The following is an 18799-nucleotide window of genomic DNA, read 5'->3' on the forward strand; positions in this document are numbered from 1 at the left end:
CATGTGTTTGGTGCCCTCTTCTGACCCAAAGCAGAAAGGAAGCTCTTTATGCATAAATAAAAAAGGATACTTTCAGAAGTTAAGAGTTTATTATTTATTTTAACCTGATTTTTGTCCAGCTCACAGTTCTTATACTCTTGCTCTCCCTGTTCTTGGAATGTAACAATCACAAAACCAACAAATATGTTCATCATAAAGAAAGCAATAATGATGATATAGATGATGAAGAAAATGGAGATCTCCACTCTATAGTTGTATACAGGTCCTACATTCTCGCCATTTGAATCAATAGCTTTGTATAGCAGTCTGAAAAACAAACAGAATTTTATTTTTATTAGCATTAAAATGACAAAAGAGGTAAAATATGCAGACTTGGAGGACAAGTTTCAGAAATGGTCTGCTTATATTGTTATCTTTTCATTTTTATTTTTATTATATTGTTATCTGTGTATTATAATATTTTTCTAGTTACTGACAGTGCCTACAAGCATATCAAAACCAAAAGAATCACACCACACAATCACAGAATCATCTAGGTTGGAAAGGACCCTGGAGATCATCTAGTCCAACCGTTCGCCTAGCACAGTTCCCACCTACAGCATATCCTTAAGCTCTAAATCGACCCTACTCTTGAACACCTCCAGGGACGGGGACTCCACCACCTCCCTGGGCAGCCCATTCCAACACCTAACAACCTGTTCTGTAAAGAAATGCTTCCTAATACCTAGTCTGAACTTTCCCTGGCGCAACTTGAGGCCATTCCCTCTTGTCCTGTCGCTTTCTACTAGGCTAAAGAGGCTCATCCCCAGCTCTCTGCAGCTTCCTTTCAGGTAGCTGTAGAGGGCGATGAGGTCTCCCCTCAGCCTCTTCTCCAGACTAAACAACCCCAGTTACCTCAGCCGCTCCTCATAGGACATGTGTTCCAGACCCTGCACCAGCTTTGTTGCCCTTCTCTGGACACGTTCGAGTAACTCTATGTCCTTTGTGTAGTGAGGGGCCCAAAACTGAACACAGGAATCAAGGTGCAGCCCCACCAGCGCCAAGTACAGGGGCAAGATCCCTTCCCTGTCCCTGCTGGCCACGCTATTGCTGACACAAGCCAGGATGCCATTGGCCTTATTGGCCACCTGAGCACACTGCTGGCTCCTGTTCAGCCGGCTGTCAATCAACCCCCCCAGGTCCCTCTCTGACTGGCAGCTCTCCAGCCACTTCTCCCCAGGCCTGTAGCGCTGCTGGGGGAAATGTTACATGCTTTTTTCCAAAAGAATCAAGGTAACGACCAGATGGTTGTTTGTTGTTTCTTTTTTTCCCTCCACACAAAGCGATCCTCTAAGACTTTTCCGATTTAGGGAAATGAGTGTTAGTTTGTTCTTTCTGGATTTCTCTATGCAGTGTACTACTGCCTGATTTTTTTAGTAGAAGTTTTACTCAAATCTTTCTTATTAGTATTAATTAATGGGCATTGATGGATAAACATATAAACGGATTACTCTTACTTCCATTATAGCAAAAGTAGCTGAAAGATTAGGAATCAAACAACATAAAAGAAGTTTGCCCTTTACAGATACAGGTGAATGAAGAAATACAGGAAAAGTACACAGATTCAGAAGGATAGTACGTTGTTTTGCTTCCTCCATTAATAAGTTTTTGTATCATCTTCTTAAGACTGCTTTGTTGCCCAGAAATGCCTGGTAAATGAGAACTGTTCTGGAAAATGTAACTGTCTTAACAATGCTGTGAAAACATTGAGAATTCACTCACGCTGGCCAGCCTTCAAAAGTGGATACTGTAAAAAGGGCCATCATAGCAGAGAGAACATTATCGAAGTTGAAATCACTATTTTGCCAGACCCTCTCTTTGACCATTGGATTATCAACATCTCCATCTTTATATACAATGTATATTCCTCTGTAGGAAAGAAAAAAACTGTCATTAGTGAAATATTTAATTAGCCTCAGAGTTACTTGATGCTTTATTCAAACAGTTTACTCCTTCCTTAAGCTTGTTTTATTTCCTTGCTCACCCGTGTTTTCTGGTGGATTTAAGATGATCATTCCAATTTACACAAACCTAAATGGCCTGACACATGCCTGCCCATATCTGTTACAGTTTAAATTATTCAGAATGTAATGTGTCGCATTCTTAGATCAAAGATGTTCTCACCGGCATTCCTCAGGATTCTGTTTTGCCTCATCGGTGCACCTGTAGAATTTTCCCTACATATAAAACAAAGAGCAGTGACAAAACACAGAATATGCAAAATAAACACATTGATACTATGATTGGTTCAGAATGGGACCAACCCAGTTCTAGCAGCGAGCCACCAAGAATTCAGCTCAGCTTTGCTTTCCCTGATGCAGTGTAAATTTTGAAAGCGTCTACTTACCTTGAACAGCTGCACTCCAATACAAGCAAACATGAACTGCAGCAGAGTTGTAACAATCATGATATTACCAATAGTTCTAATAGCCACAAAGACACATTGAACAACATGCTGGAAAGAAAGAAAGAAAGAAAGAAAGAAAAAAAGTATTTTAATACAACTTGTTACTTCGTATCACAGGATACATACTGTCCAAGTCTATTTTATCACACTCAGATTACTTTTTAAAATTACTATTTTTGTATTGTAAGTATTACACCTACTACCATAATTAAACCTGTTTTCTAAATATGTCTCTGTTTGTTTTTACAGACCCATCACCATCAACTGACTAAAATTTACATAAGCACTATGAAAAAGCAACTAAAATACTGCTCTGACATGTCAGTTCACAGCAAGTATTACAGTCAAAATGTGTTCTTCGTGGCATTGGTTTTCCTCCACATTAAAATTAAGAATCAGGAACTGGCATATGTCTTTGCCCTGTGAATTTCTCTAGGCAATTTTTTTAAACAATAATTTGTAACCTGAGGCAGGACTGAAGAATCAGGCCAACAAAAATACAACTTAAAAAATAAAAATAAACACCTTAAGTCCTTTCGCTCTGTTTATTGCCCTTAGAGGCCTCAAGACTCTTAAAACTCTGAGGATCTTCACAACTGAGATAGCACTTGATCTAGGGGAAAAAAAAAAGTTATTCTGTTACTTTTAAGGTAACTGATTTTATTACAATGTTTTTGCAACATACTTATATATGAAATTTCAGAAAAGTCTGAAGATACATATACATAAGATTTTTAAAAGTATTTCTTCATTGATCCTTTATTAATATTAGAAAATAGTATCAATCTCAAACACCATAAGAATTAGTTTGATTTCTGGAGCAACTTGGAATTAACAGCTCAGAAGCTTGTCTGACACTATAATGCAGTTAAGTTTAATCAGGAGCAGAACAGTCCTCAAGGTATTTTTCAGTGTTGACAAGCTCTTTCAAAGACACTGTGTAAGTCCTGTAAATCAATGAATACCTTAATTTCCAGCCAGCTGGAGAAGAAAAGATCTCAGATGACTCACATTCTCTTTGTTTTTGTTCTCTTTGCATTTTGAGGAAATAATAGCAGACAGCCTCTTAAAGAACATACTGTGAAACTGAAAGCTTGTGTAATAGGTATACTAGTACAAGCAGAACACAAAGTGGGAAGCAGTTGATTCACACCCAGCCCTTGCTCTAAGTCACTAACTGTTTCACAGATGATTTTAAATGAGCCACAACTGCTCGGTGAATCAGTATCTTCAGACTCTTTTATTATGTGTAGCCTAATACAAACAAAGCAAAAAAAATCTCTTCACTACCCACTTACAGTCCCGATTAAGGTACAAGTTCTCTCCCTTTCAAATACTGCGAAGTTACATATCCCAGCAGGTCAATGCTGAAAGAGCAAGCTCGTAGAACTAGACTGTAGATGTGTCAAAAGCACAAAAGAGCGTCTATAAGCCTCCTCAAGCTCCAGGAATTACTTGCTACACAATGTAGTGTCATGGTACTCTTCCTTATTCTGTTGGCAATAGTGGGAAGTAGTAACTTGTTTCCAACCCGTATTAGCAATGAGTTACAACACTCTCCATATAAAGCACTACCTGTTGCCAGTCCCCGCCCTGACTACTGATACTGCGCACCCACACACAACGGGAGGAACAAAAGAAGCTGAGACACTGATTTCAGTATAAAACCCAAAGTAAAAATAAATCGTTCACATTATAAGTATAGTACTTACTGAATACCAAATGATACCAGAGAAACACCCACAACCAGCAAATCCAGCAAATTAAAATAATTCCTGCAGAAGGACCCTTTATGAAGGAATGCTCCAAAAGCTGTCATCTAAAAATAGAATTGTTACATGTTTAGTCGATATTTCAATTTATTCAAATTCACATTTAGGCTGTTTACAAGACACTTGCCTAAGAGTGTGAATGCATACAACATTATCTCACTTTCTAAAAGCAAATGAGATATAAAACAATCCCACTACGTACATTAAATCTTTCATTTAAATCAAAAACTCTTCTCAACCAACACCAGCAAATGTGTTAATTGTTCCGATGTCAACAAATGGTATATTTTGTGTAAGAACTGATTAGGCTGTGATTACACTGAATTGATTTGGCCTTTGTTAGAAAAATGACAAGAACCATTAAATTTTCATGCTTACTAAACTGTAAAGTACAGATCCTGACTCCTAATGATTCCTACTATCTTGAGAATTGAAGGAGCTGAAAATGTACTGCAAAAACCTGAGTGTCAAATCTGGTACAGAACCAGCTGTCATAAGGCAGCATTACACTGCTATTTGCCTTTGGCTCACAGGATCATGAGAGGTTATCTTGGAACAACCTGCAACAACCAACCCATAGACAGTTCTGTATTCTGTGTGGACAAGGGTCCCCAAGTTTTGCTGGTCTGTGGGGAATATCAAACATTACTCTTCCTACTGGACTTTCTCTTCATTTTTTTCATTCTGTACCTAGATTAAGATGAGAAAAGCACACAAAGGGTACCTTGTGAAGGAACTTGCATGCATCATTTGCATGTTTCATTGGAAGCCAGTGACAGAGACTCTATTAATTATGGCTGCAATCTGGGCAGATGTTCTCAGGTATCACAAAGCTGAATTTGGCTCCTAAATCTATGAATTAGACCCTTATCATAACAGTAAGTAAGTACCAGTTAAGAAATGCACAGAGGAATCCAGTCAAGTCATTAGAAGCACAGAATCTGCACTTGAGTAGAATTTTGCATGGGTTTTTTTTCATAGTTATGGATTAAGACTGAAACACTGGAACTAAAAACTTGAAATTAAAATAAGAATACCTTTGAAAAATACCTAGTAGTCAGTTCAGGCACCTAGATTCTAATTTCCTCAGCCTTAAGGTCCTCTTAAAAAGACCTGAGTACTCTCAGCTACTCGTTGTTTTCCACAGATAAAACTCAATGCCAGCCAGAAAACATCTGATACTGGTTTTAAACCTATTACTTTCTACTCTGTTCTGTTCTTCAAGATGGAGTAAAAAGATTTTATTTCATTTCCTCTTGCAGCAGACTATTACATCTTTCAAGACTGTTCCACGATATAGAACAGAGCTACTGTCAATGGGCATCTCAGTCTACTGTTTCACTACTCACGTGCATAAATTTGCAGGCCTTTTGCATGAAAACCCATCAGTGTCAGTGAGAGATATGTATCTGGAAAGGAATGCAAACTACAAAAGACACATTTTTCTTAAAAGCTCTTTTATCCTTAATCTCATGCTAAATTTTCTTTTGTTGTGATCAAAATACTAAATGTTCCTCCAAACTAGAAAAATAAAAATCCTAAAGCTTTAACCTATGCCATGACTTAAGAGATATAATACAGTTATATTATAAACTTTCAAATAAATTCCTAGCTCTTTTCACTTAGAGTATGGCTAAACTCATTAAAAACAGTGGGAGTTGAACACTAAAATAACCCTGAATATCAACTTATATCAACCTACAAATACTCATCTACACTGTAGTATGTTACCAGTCAGCAGCACACCAAGTTTCATGTAAAGACTCCCACAAAAGATACACTGACCTAAAAATACAGGCGAAGAACACATTTCCCCATCTTTATATGGAGATTCATATTTCAATCACTACAAATCCCAGCTGAAGCATTTGACTAAAACTCTATTGTAAATCATTCTATCCTTTGCACAATCAAGACCAAAGCAAAGCCTAGAGTGGATTTGAGGTGGTGAGCCCTGTCACACAGCCTCCAGTGGAGCAGATGCTGCAGGACACTCCCTGAGGTGAGTGCCTGGGGCACCACCTGTGCTGCTCCTTTCCTCCCACCTGTAACTCCACACCAGTGGGGGCTGATTTAAATGCTGTGGGATTAGCACTGCTGGGGCAAGGTTAAAAGCACCAGGCCCTAACCTGACCTTTGCTCTGATGTTTTCATGTTTCCCAGGTGCTGCGAACAGGATGGTAAACTGGATTTCAGTGCCATGTAGGGATTACGTAAGAGAATTCTTAAATGCTTTACACTGATGTTGCACCTTTTCTATTATTCATATCCTCATTCATATACTCAACACCACATAATGTGGAAATCCTCATGTCTGCAGAGTAGTCAATCAGATTGGGCACAGAGACTCCCCACATGCTGAGAGTTATTCTGTTTTAATGCTTGGGCTTTGGACATTTACGAGTTTCTTCACTGCAGTTGATAGTACTGACTCTAATTATCCTAATTTCAGTTTCATATACTTTTTGCCTGAAAGTTAAGGAATGCTGTTGTTACTGCAGGTCTAGTCTTGAATCCTCTCATTGCAGAACACATCAGCTTCTGTATGACTCGGATACTGTGGAAAGCACAGCGCAAAACCCAGCACAGAAGACATGAAGGACTCCAGCCATAAGCAAGCACAGCCAGTCTCTGAGACATGTTAGTAAAGCAGGCACTGTATACATACGTGTGTCATGTTGTTCTTGTCTGTTACATTTTTTATAGTACAATTTATTTTCCTTTATAAATACGTGTGAGTGCACTGCACAGCAGAGCTTCCTGGAGAAAGTGGAGTCAGAAGCATTGGTATTTTTGGCTATGATGGGCTTCTTGTTTCTTGTAATATGCCAAATTTCAGTAGCCCAAATTCTAGAGCCTCCTACTTCCTTTTCTTGAGTCGCTCATTGTCAGAATCTTTTGCTTTTCTTAACAGTAGGAATGTTGCTTTTCTTAACATGCCCAGTTATTCCTCTTTATGCCATGCTTTATAATTCCTCTGTCTCCTAGAGAAACAGAATTGGAACTGAAGGAGCTATACAACCTTCTGCTCAGAGCATGTGGAAGTTTACTGACTCTCTTCTGCCACAGAAATGGTGGTAACATATTTTGTATGGCTTCTCAAATTCAGAGTTGGGATCTAGTTCGATCTAATGCTACAGTTCTTTTCAGTGCTTTATTCTTTCCTTTAGTCTGGCCTTTCTCTAGCAGCAAAAAACCTGGATATTTATTTTAGAATGCCACAAATATTACAAGATTCATCAATTCTATAGCAAGCTCCTCACTATTGAGAATGAGAAATAAGGGGATAAACTTAAGTCTGGGAGAATATTCACAAGCATAAAAATAATCCACTTCTTACAGTACAGCTTATCTTGTAAACAGCCCAAATATTGCATCAATTACTATTATTCAAATTGCATTGTGGAGAGTATGCACAGCAATGTGAGCAAAAGCTGGGAGAAGAGATTTTTGTTAAGCTTAATTCTCAACTGGAAATGCAAAGTTTATGTACAGATTCTTAGTGTACCAGAAATTCTTAAATTCACAGATCAGGGTTACTCGACCAAAAACTCATGGTGAATATGCACAGCATGAAACTTTCAGGAATCGTTTAAATCTCTGAAAAAAATTTTGAAAATATCAACAAAAAATTTTGATTTCTCTGTTGAGCATTTTCTTACATGTGAACCTAATCCTCAGTTATATGGCTTCTTTGCCAGAGTAACACTCATACATCTAAAAGCAGAGTAACCCCAATGGATATGCTTAATAATCAGTACACAAACTATACATTAAAATGCCAATTTTTGACTCATGCATGGGTAATACATTTAAGGAAGCATATTTATGCCTTTCTGTGTATTTAAATGTATGCCCAAGATAAATGCAAAGTATCTTAGTATATAGATAAATGCAAAATATCTTGCAAGTCCTATTGCAAGAAAATAGTTATCTACTATTTTAGCTCTGTGAATATAGTTCAGCAAGAGAAATGAGAAATTACATGCTCCCTCCTTAAAAGACTGATTATCTCTTTTGGAAATGCCAGAGCAAGGAGAAGGAAAAGCTCAAGCGTAGTGAATTATTTTTCCCTTTTCTGACAACTGTAAGTTTAAAAAGGGTAAAAAATTGATGTAATGATAAAAAATCAGCTTCTTCATGCACCCAATGGTAAAAAATAGCCAATCAAAACTATGAGGAGCTGTCAAATAAAAAAAAATCCTCTGGTTTAAAAAGAGTTTAGCTTTGATCATTTAGAGAAAAGGCGAAGAACACTTCAAGTGCCTTTTCTTGGCAGGTGACACACAAGGAAAATCCTTTTAAACAAACTTCCTTTAAAAACCTGTTACCTTCAAAATGATCTCAAATGTAAACATACTAGTGAAGACATAATCTGCATACCCTAGGATCTGGAAGGTAAACAAAAAGTTACAAACATTATTGCTAAAGCTGCTTTTGAGCTAACAAGGATCAATTAACAATGCATTACCTTTAACAGGATTTCAACAGTAAAGATGGCTGTGAAAGCATAGTCAAAGTAACCAAGTATCTGCAAGGTATAATATGTGCCACAGTAAGAAATCCATCTATTAATAATTTTTTACAATTTAGACCACATGCACAACACCACCTGAATTAATCTAAGAAGGTAGATGGGGAATGTAGACAAAGTAGTTTAAAATGCCACTGTGCTAAGATATTAGATTTCACCCCTGAAGAACCAACAGCACCCAATAAGCAACACTTTCTTTCAGTTCAGACTTTCCTCTATCAGCTTTCACAGGTACGTTCTTCAGCTTTTAGCAGAGATACAGAATCTCAGACAAAGAATAAATCACTATTAATAATGTCTTTTTTATTTTTTAACCAAAGTATTGCATAAACCTCCCTCTTCATGAATGCTTCTAGACTGCACATCATTCTACATTCTGCTACATTATATGTTCCTCTATAGACTGGGATAGAGCATCACAAAACAAATTAACAACTAAATTACTTAAAATCAGCACTACAATTCTTTTTTCTTGAACTTGGAAGATTCAGCAATGATTTATTTGTAGGAAATTTAAAAGGATCCACAACAGTGGCATAGTGATATGCAAACTTCTAAAAAGATTGTGGATTGATATTGACCTCACTGCTGTCGGCAGAAACACTGCCATACATATTTTAGTACAACCAGATTTCACCCTTTCAAGGTGGCCATATCACTAGTACCTAACTACAATCTACATGCACTTCAGTAGGATACTAGTTTAGTTTCAAGGATCTAGCAATCCAACTAGCAAACAGTTGTGCACAGAAACATGTTGCTTGCAGTTTAGCAGCTAATAAAATGGGAAGGAGAAACAAAATAAAGAGACAACACACAAAGTATTCCTATTAGATCATATAAAAGAAATTATTTTTTTTCCCCATGTTCAGTTGAAGATCATATCCTTCTGTCCCCTGCCGTGGCTGAAAAAATAGGTAAATATTAAAGCCATTCAACAAAGATTAATCAGTAAAGAATTTATTCTAGAGTTAAAAGAAAATATTTAAAGGCATTCCAGTTTGTAAACTTTCATTTACTTGTCGAGCTGGCTGGTTGAAGGAACATGATCATTCAAGATAGTAACAAGAAAAATATGCAGGTCTGGTGCATATGTGGATATTTAAAACAAGGGGGCAATGCCTTCTTGAAATTCCTCACACATTTTATCTGTCTGTGTCCCAAACAGGAAGAATCCTTTCAGTTACCACCACTTTCCAGTTACATTTTCCTAGTACTCTTCCAGTTACAAAAAGAATTATCAGCCCTTCAAACCATTTTTACAATAATAATTTCAGTATTCCTCACCAGATCTTTTTTTCATATCCATTAGTGTGATTTAAAAGATTGCACTTGTACAGTTTTATAGATATGGGAAGCATACAGCTCTACTGAATACTACATGTTCAGTGTCTTTGTGCTTTGACCTCTTTTTACCTTTGAAGAAAGTTTTAGCTTTTTGGGTTTTACTAATGTTACTGAAAAAGTGTTCAGAGAATGTCAACAGCCAAAAGCAGACTTTCAGAGGCTGCATCTACACTGGCAAGAAGTAGAGGAATACAACCTCTGCTAACCTAGTAGGCCCATCTTTCCTGTAAGAGGTGGAAGAGTTTCTCTAACTCCATAGTAATCTCTACAGACCAATTTATATCTAAGACAGAAAAGGCCTAGAACTTCTGTCAAAGTATCCCAAAAGTCCCCCCAGACTATTACCAAATTGCATCGTCTCAGCTACTGCATACCTAATCTAAAGCATGCACAACTCACAATAACATGAGAGGCTTGCTTCATCACTAATACAAGTGCAACAAATGTTAAGACAAACATTAGTGGTCACGAGTGAATTTGGTTTTGTTTCTCTGTCTAATAATTGTGCATTTGAGTAAAAGGCAATTCTTTTACTACATTAAGAAATTAAAATTAGGGATTCAGAAATTTGTTTTCAGAGACCACGGATGTTTACTCACCATATCAACTACAGTTTTATTGAATAATAGAGACTTTCTGAAATTAATATTCTTACAAATATTTTGTTTGTACAAGTGTATCTAAAAAAGGATGCGGAAACACTGCAAAATTTTTGCGTTTGTATATAGGTTGAAATGGCATTTGGCTCTGAATCAAGGCAAGAGCTGGGCATGGTCTAATCCTCATCTTATGCATGAGTTTAGAAAAAAGGGAAACTTGTTTAGTTTCTGATATGGCTAATCAGGATCCGAGGATCTTTAGTTTCTGATATAGCTAATGAAGATCCGAGGATCTTCAGGTCCGGTGTGGTGGTATTCAAACTCATTACTGTGGCCATATTAGCTTCTTTGAAAGAAGAGGTAAAATCCTTATGAATGCACATACTCATTAACAGAGTGATACTCTGAGTTTCCCAAGACCATACAATACAGTCAATGAAGGAGAAGAGAGGTCAGAGTCTATTCCCAACATGTCATAAACAATGGCAATTTTAACTGGCATTTTTAAATCAGTGTCAAACACTAAGAGGCACTAAGAAGAAACCAGGAATAGCTTATCAGGTACACCAGCTGAAAATGATTAAAAAATATGACCATTATAAAGATTATGCTCAGCTTTATCATATTATATTCTGATATATTTATAGCTAACAAAGAAAGACATAATATACATAATAAATGGTTCTAATACATAAGATGTTCCATCAATAAAGTTACTTGTCTTTAAAGATTTATGGTTTTTAGAGCAAAGAAAAAATAAACATAAGACTTGAAAAAGGAAAAGGGAAGTTTCTTAACTTGAAAATTAAAAACCAGGCACTAGTATCAAAGGATTGTTATCCTCTCATGATATATTTATCTTCAGACATAATAATGAAGGGCTTACATTATTTCGGAAAGAGTGGCTGCGAATTGGATCTTCTGCTGCTAGGGAAACACTGCTCAGCATGATAAAGACAAGGATGAGATTGGTAAAGATGTGGTGATTGATGAGTCTGTGGCATCCCACACGAATCCTGAAGAAGAGATACAAAAAATATACCATGTGTGCAAAGAGAATTCAGCAGATGGCTAAGATACAACATGTTTTCTCATACTCTGCCAACAGTGACAGAACAGAGCAAGCATCAGCAGCTAAAAGCAGTACAAATGCTGAAGCTATTCCTCTGATTTCTAAAAATGTAAATAAATTCAAAAATCCAATCACCTGTAGTGAAGATATACTTATCGAAGGAATCTGAGAGAGGATGTCCAAGCTCCTACTGGTTTTCAATGGGTTATGAATGTCACTACAAGTTCCAGTGTTTGTACCACTGTTTGGCACATACAGAGGCCAATGTCAAAAGGACCAATGCTAGATAGTAAGTCATTTCAGAACCCCAGTTTGATCTGATCCTTATTAAAGCTGTCAAAAATAGTGAGATGTGGCTTCAGCTGCAGATCTCATTGTGCTACTTAGAGAATCAAGCCAAATCAGTCCCCTGTGAAGATTTTCTTATAGAATTACACATGAGTGTTGAAGATTACAAAGCTGCCAGTTTCAGTCACATAACATGAAGTGGAACCATACATATGCTTAGAGTCACTGAGCCCAAGGTTATTGCAAATGCTATTGAGCGCCTTGGTAGAGTAGGTCCAGGATTAAATCCACAAAAATGCAAGATCAAGTTCATAAATGACTAACACTGAAGTTGTCTAAACTCTGCTGAAGAATCAGAAGGTTCTTGGGGAAAATTTATTCTCCTGTAATTAAGTAGATGATTTGAGTATAGTGTATCATAGTTAAGCAAGACAGCAATTTTGGCCTCGGAATACATAGCATTAGTTGAGGCCAAAAGTAATTTGACATTGTTCAACAAATTTAATGGTTTTGCATTCAGCATATGTGTTCTTAAAATTACAGGTTTTAATAGCTCTCTTTCCAGTTTGTTTGAAAATGCTGATGAGCTTTAGCGAACCCATGCAGTGAATAAGATACAAGCCCAAATCACTGTATCTTGATCATCACACCATCTTCTAAACTTAATTGTGATGACGTCTGCCACTGAGAAGATGGCATTCTCCCACACCAAATAACATATAAATGTAAAAGCTATGTTCAGTCTATAGGAACTGAATTGAGTTCACTTGTTCACTTCCATCCAATGAGTAACAACTTTTACTGACTACTGAAGCTTGCTTTCTTCATCAGTGTACAATTGCAAATGCTCTGGAGTTAGAGTGAGTGCCAAAAGATTCTAATTCCCCCCAAAAGCCAATTAATATGTAGAGTTCTATTCCTAACCTCACTGGAAGGAGGCCTGTTTCCTCCACTGCTAAACCTTGATGGACTAAACCAGTATTTTTCAAAGTTATATTTACGGATTAGTGCTGCTGAAAATGAAGAAGGCACTCCCTTCAGGAATTGGTGTTATCTTCTCCTTCATATTTAGTTCTGATATTCTACGGGGACGTGGGCCTGCTGGTACCTCTGGTTCATCCTCCTCTTCTTCTTCATCTTCACCTACTTTAAATTAAATACTTTTTTACTATAAAATAAAAAACATTGAGGTTTTGTTCATAACAATATAAAAGCATGGCTTGTATTAATATATTTATGGCTTATAGGGAATACATATTGATAACATGTTTTTTTAAGAATCCATGAATCAATTTATGAATCTCCGTAAGTTGACACAAGACTATATACGTGTTTATGTGCATATATGGGTGTGTGCATAAGTGCCCTGAGTGCACTAATAGGCTTTACTGGTCCTGACCAGCCCCATCTGGTGACTCTACTCACACCCCTGCACATGGGCTCTGGAGCCCGAGTTAAGCTCAGCCCCTGACCATCAGTCCACGCCTGAGCTGCGGTGTAGGGGTGTGGAGCTCTGTGCACTTGCTGAGCACTGAGCAGTCAAAAGGTAGGGCAGATTTCTGTAAAACAAAATTGACCCAACATCATCAGCCCTGGAATGTCCTTTTCTGACAAACATTTCAGAAAAGTTTAGAATTTGCTCTCACATCCAGATACTATTACCACAGCAGTCTTCAGGCTCACAGTGTTAACTCTCATATACTGTTTATAATGTCTAGGAAGCTGCAGAAAAAGATAATACTTAGCAGCTTACAGGCCCATTTATCCACTGATAACAGAGCACAAATTCACCAACTTCAAAGGAATTGATTCAGTGTTCAGCAAGAGCAAGTTCAGGATATTTTAGCAAACAAAGTTAAATGTGTTTGTCTTCTGGCTGGTATTCACATACCTGGTACATCACAGGGTGGATAGGGATCTTTATCCTCATCCTCTCCTTCTCCATATTCAGAAATTGTCACCTGCAACAATAAAAGGGATGCACAAAAAGAAAAGAACTTTAAATATGACTTGGAGTATAAAGTTCAACAGAAAGCAAAGCAAATAAGCTTCAGAGGTCAGGAAAGTGATACCTATGCTTAGTCAGTTTTCTGAAACAGGGCAACACTGAGAACAGAGGGGAGATGACAGCTTAATACATATTTTTAAAAGATTATTTTTATGGCTGTGTAGATCACAATGAGAATATAACCAACAGTCTCTGGTAAAAAATATCAAGAATGTTTGAACATTCTACTAAGAGTTTATCATTCACTAATCTCTTCCATTGGATTTATCAAGCAAAATACCTAAAAAACTACAGGGATCCTCAAATAATGCCAGTTTTTTCTAGCATTAATTATTCCATGCTCTAAGAGCTTCCCTTCTCAGGATATCCTGAAACCAAAAGGATTTTCTGGATTAAGAGACTCCATGATGATGCAAAGCATTAGAATTAAGTTGCATTTGCCTGGGAAAAAAAATGTAGGGATGATGGATTCATAGAAGAAATTATACAACACACAGTAGTCTTGAAAAGGACTCCCTAGCAAAATTAGTAAAATCACTTAGAAAAGACCTTTTTTAGAATAAATACCTTACTATCCTTGGGCTTCTTCTGGTCACCTTCTGACTTCTCACTTTTTTTATTTTCCAAACTCTCTTTTCTACAAAACAATATAATAACAATTACAAAGCACATCATGGAAAGACAGAAGATTTTAACTGAACTATACCCATTCTATGAAAAGTTAAAACATACCTAAAAAGTATATATTAAAATACTTAAATATTTTGCAGAGCTGCAGATATCAGAGCAATAAAATCTATTGCATGTGAATACAATGATCCATTTGAAAGATTATAATTTTCAATACAATTCCAGAAGCTAATCCCTAAACAAATCAATGCATGATAATTACTCCTTTCTAGATGGATAAACTGTGCCCTTGGACTCAAACAAACAACTTGCACTGACTTCAGCTGGCCTACACTGATTTCAAAGGAAGGTTTTCTTCTTGTCTATATAAGGCCTTGAGAACTGATTCAACAGGGACTTGTGCACTGGCAACAACAGATACATTCTTGTTCTAATTGCACAATAAATCTTACCGTTGCAATGTTTAACTATCAGTTGTCTTATCGTTATATCCTTAATTCACCCCATTTTCCCCATTACTACCCAACTTTTATCTAAAATCACACTAAATGTGTCTTATTTTAATGTCTAGGTAAAATCTTTCATTTTTTCCCCAAGTTCAATAAATTTGGAAGATGGTAAAGAAATTTATTTAAAGAAAATCCTTATGAAAGAATTCAGTACCCTCCTTCCCTCTCCCGCTTATGCAACACACCCAAGCTATTTTACCTTGCATTCTTTTTCCTTTCCTTTTCTTCAGCTTCTTCTTTCTGAGCTGTATTTAGGCTTTCAGCATCTGCCAAGTTATCCACAGCAATGGCCAAGAAGACATTTAGCAAGATATCTATTTCAAATCACTTTAAGGACATTATGCCTTACTAACTTGGTTTATTATCAGCATAAACACTGACAATGTGAGAGATATAAAACACATGTTGCCAGCCTACAGCGTAGAGATTTGTGATGCTGGAGCAGAGTGCAAATAACATTTAATGGACTAGATTAAGACTGGATGTAAAAAGAGCAGAGATCCATTAGGGTCACTAATTTTAAAATAGCAGAATACTAAATAAATTAAACTCAACTTTATGCTACCCTGAGCAAGTTTCAAATGTGAAACACTGTCTATAAAAAGCGAAGACTGTTCAGGCATTTTGAAAAACTCATTTTTATAATGCACTATCTTCCCTGTCTACAACAATCTATATCAAATTCTGTCCTTCAGTCCCCATCAGTTAAGTACAAATACTGATACAAGTACCATATAGTACAGAAAAAAGAATGGTTTTGCCCTTTTATCACCTCCTGACCTTTTAAGAACTTCTGAGAATGACACTAGTTTCTGTTGCTACATGGGGCCAAGGAAGCATTTCCAGTACACTAAAGGCAGGGAAGCAGAATGCTTCAGTAGATTTAATCCTAACTGACTCAATAGTTCTCCGTGCAGATTTCTCTCATCTGGTCCCTGCACTACACAGTAGATCAGGAGCTCCACTGTCAGCGTGTGTCAGAATTAACAGAGCTAAATCAAGTGTCAAAAGGATGAATGGGAAATTATTGCCACAGAGATCAGATGACACCATGCATTTTCAGAGGGAGAGATGTCAAATAGAGACAAGGAGGTAGAATAAGGCTGTTTTCCTACTGAAGGAAGAAATTAAAAATCCTCTCTGATTTCTGCCATTGTGGTGGCTGTAGATGGACTCAGAGATCACTGGAGTTTCATTCATTAGGGAATTTGAAGGACTTAGCACATGCAGAAAGCTCTTGCATGTCCACTGCAATTTACTCACTTCCTAGAGAAATATCGCGTATTTCCCGGGCACACAGCCCCATTTAGAGATTTTGCCAGTGAGTGCAAAGGATACAGTTGCCACAGATGAAGAGGATAATGAAATATATACAGACTATCATGCCTGACGATGATGGGCCACCATATGCCATTATGCCATCATACATAACAGCATTCCAGTCTTCACCTGTCAGAATCTAAGAAGCAGATAAATTATTAGTAACTCAACATCAAAAAGACCAATAGAGAAATACATTTCCCCTGACCACAATACACAGTAAGGCTAACCTTCTGTATACAGATAGCAATACAATAATATTTTCATTCATTGTTTTAAAATTTCCATTTAAACAAGCATCTCCTGAAAGCTTGGGTTTAACTCTACTAGCTTTTATTTTATGCTATGCATTTACATCACTGAACTTCAAAGGCAAAAATAATAAAAAAAGAAGCCTATAATTTTATGGATTTTGGCATGCAAAAGAGCCCTGATTTTCAGTAATGCCACAGATGTAGTAATGCCTGCAAATGTTTATCACTCCTGAAAATCAGGTAAGTGTATGTTTTAAGGTTCTCTTTTTTTTTTTTTTTTTTTTTTTTTGAAATAGAGGCCACAAATCTTTTCAATTGTGAAATGTCCTTCAAATTCATCTACCCATTTTCAGTTTTAACAGGGACTGGCCATCTGATCATCATTTATCATGAATTATATAATGTGCGTACCACACACATACACTACCTGCTATAGCTTTTAAAATGGTAGCTATTTTAAACTGAATGGAGCTCAGTGCTGTGAGAGAATTACCTGATATTCTTATTGGCTACTGTTTCACATAATTTCACCAAAGTCTAAAGGAATTTTACAGAAATCTGTTATCTGTTGATCCTAGTTAAAAGGATAGTTTACAATGAGGCACCTCCACTTTTTCTGTACTACAACAAAAATTCTGAGTAATACAATACAGGTTAGAGGGGCACTTGATATATTTCTAAGCCAATTCTTAAAAATTTTTAGTTCTGTCCTGAGAAGACATGTAATACTGACTCTTCTTCTAAGAAATTAACTGGTTGATCAAGAAAATAATATGCATGCCAATTTCTGAAATCCATTTTTGGAGAGCTAAACTTATCAAGCTTATTTTCATAGCTGTTGAGCACCCAACAGGCTGGTTGCTCCTGAGTGTATTCCAAAACTGAAAAAAGCCTCGTTGCTTTGAAAATGAGGCAGCCTAAAATCTGAATAAAATATAACTCAGCTGAGTTTGGAAGCACAGCCTTAATTTTTTAAAGGGGCAATGTCAGGTCAAATGTGGACACTTGTCCTCTAAAGAAAATTTCTAATTACTATTCCCTTATGTTAAAATCACACGGAAAGACTTTTTACTTGCCCTGAAACTTCTATCAAAAAGACAGGTAGTTGACACAAAGTTGAGTCTTGCAGTGTCAGCTTTAAACACTGACCTACAAAGTCTGAAACCAAACATTGTGATAATGCACAAAGGTATGTCAAACATGACAATGGCTAAAAAGATGAAACCAATTAACCTAATTTTAGTATCCAAATTAGGAAAAATAAAAAAAAAAGGATCATACAATAGTGAAAAGTAAACTGTAAGTATGAAATTTTAATAAACCTGACAGTGTCTCTTTAAAGAAATTCGTATTTATTTGTATATTATAGTAAGTGATATGATCCATATCCAAATATGCACTCCTACAATGCTTCTCATTTTTTCCTGCTTGGGAATAGCTGAAATTTTATACAGCTAATAAAGTTGAAGAACGTAATTTGATTAAAATAAAAATAACATTCCATCTCTTTTTCTAGTATGTACTTGATGACAAAGGAGATTTAATTTTGTGAAGTAATATGACAGCTGTGTTGCATAGATAGATCAAATAAGAAATGAAACAAATGGTACAAATGGTGCAGTTACCAGAATACTGAATTTAATGAGCAGAATGCTACTTAAATTAAACTGAATAAATAGTATTTGTGATTTTTATTTTCAGGCAACATGGTCACTTAAACAGTTCTGTTGATCATCGAAGGTAAAATGTTTCATACGGGATGAAAGAAAGTTACCTGGAATACAGTTAAAAGAGCTTGTGGAAAATTATCGAAGGTGCTCCGTTTTGTTTGAGTTTCATCAAAATTAAATTTGCCTCCAAACAGCTGCATTCCAAGCAACGAGAAGATTATGATGAAGAGGAAAAGCAGAAGCAACAGTGAAGCAATGGACTTCATTGAGTTTAACAAGGATGCTACCAAGTTGCTCAGGGATGCCCAGTGCCTATAAATTAAAATGCGTGTGTTAACACACACCACAAA

The 18799-nt window shown here is 36.6% G+C and overlaps 1 protein-coding gene across 16 annotated transcripts in view; it reads right to left on the bottom strand.

Moving 5' to 3' along the window:
- The window catches only part of CACNA1D (calcium voltage-gated channel subunit alpha1 D), a 232573-nt gene that overhangs the window by 58931 nt on the left and 154843 nt on the right, over nucleotides 1-18799 (bottom strand). For 11 of the 16 annotated variants that reach the window (XM_026857471.1, XM_026857484.1, XM_026857480.1 and 8 more), the window contains exons 14-27: nucleotides 18554-18761; nucleotides 16544-16664; nucleotides 15405-15519; nucleotides 14634-14703; nucleotides 13950-14019; nucleotides 13060-13204; nucleotides 11585-11714; nucleotides 8690-8749; nucleotides 4159-4265; nucleotides 2972-3059; nucleotides 2387-2494; nucleotides 2164-2216; nucleotides 1762-1908; nucleotides 105-306 (exon numbers count right to left, since the gene is read on the bottom strand). In XM_026857471.1, the coding sequence (XP_026713272.1) occupies nucleotides 105-306; nucleotides 1762-1908; nucleotides 2164-2216; nucleotides 2387-2494; nucleotides 2972-3059; nucleotides 4159-4265; nucleotides 8690-8749; nucleotides 11585-11714; nucleotides 13060-13204; nucleotides 13950-14019; nucleotides 14634-14703; nucleotides 15405-15519; nucleotides 16544-16664; nucleotides 18554-18761 (1624 nt within the window). The remainder of the gene's footprint in view (nucleotides 1-104; nucleotides 307-1761; nucleotides 1909-2163; nucleotides 2217-2386; nucleotides 2495-2971; nucleotides 3060-4158; nucleotides 4266-8689; nucleotides 8750-11584; nucleotides 11715-13059; nucleotides 13205-13949; nucleotides 14020-14633; nucleotides 14704-15404; nucleotides 15520-16543; nucleotides 16665-18553; nucleotides 18762-18799) is intronic. The other 5 variants (XM_026857486.1, XM_026857485.1, XM_026857483.1 and 2 more) reach the window with 1 other exon arrangement.

The sequence above is a fragment of the Athene cunicularia genome (assembly GCF_003259725.1).
Source record: "Athene cunicularia isolate RWA chromosome 12 unlocalized genomic scaffold, athCun1 chr12_part1, whole genome shotgun sequence".
Taxonomy (NCBI): domain Eukaryota; kingdom Metazoa; phylum Chordata; class Aves; order Strigiformes; family Strigidae; genus Athene; species Athene cunicularia.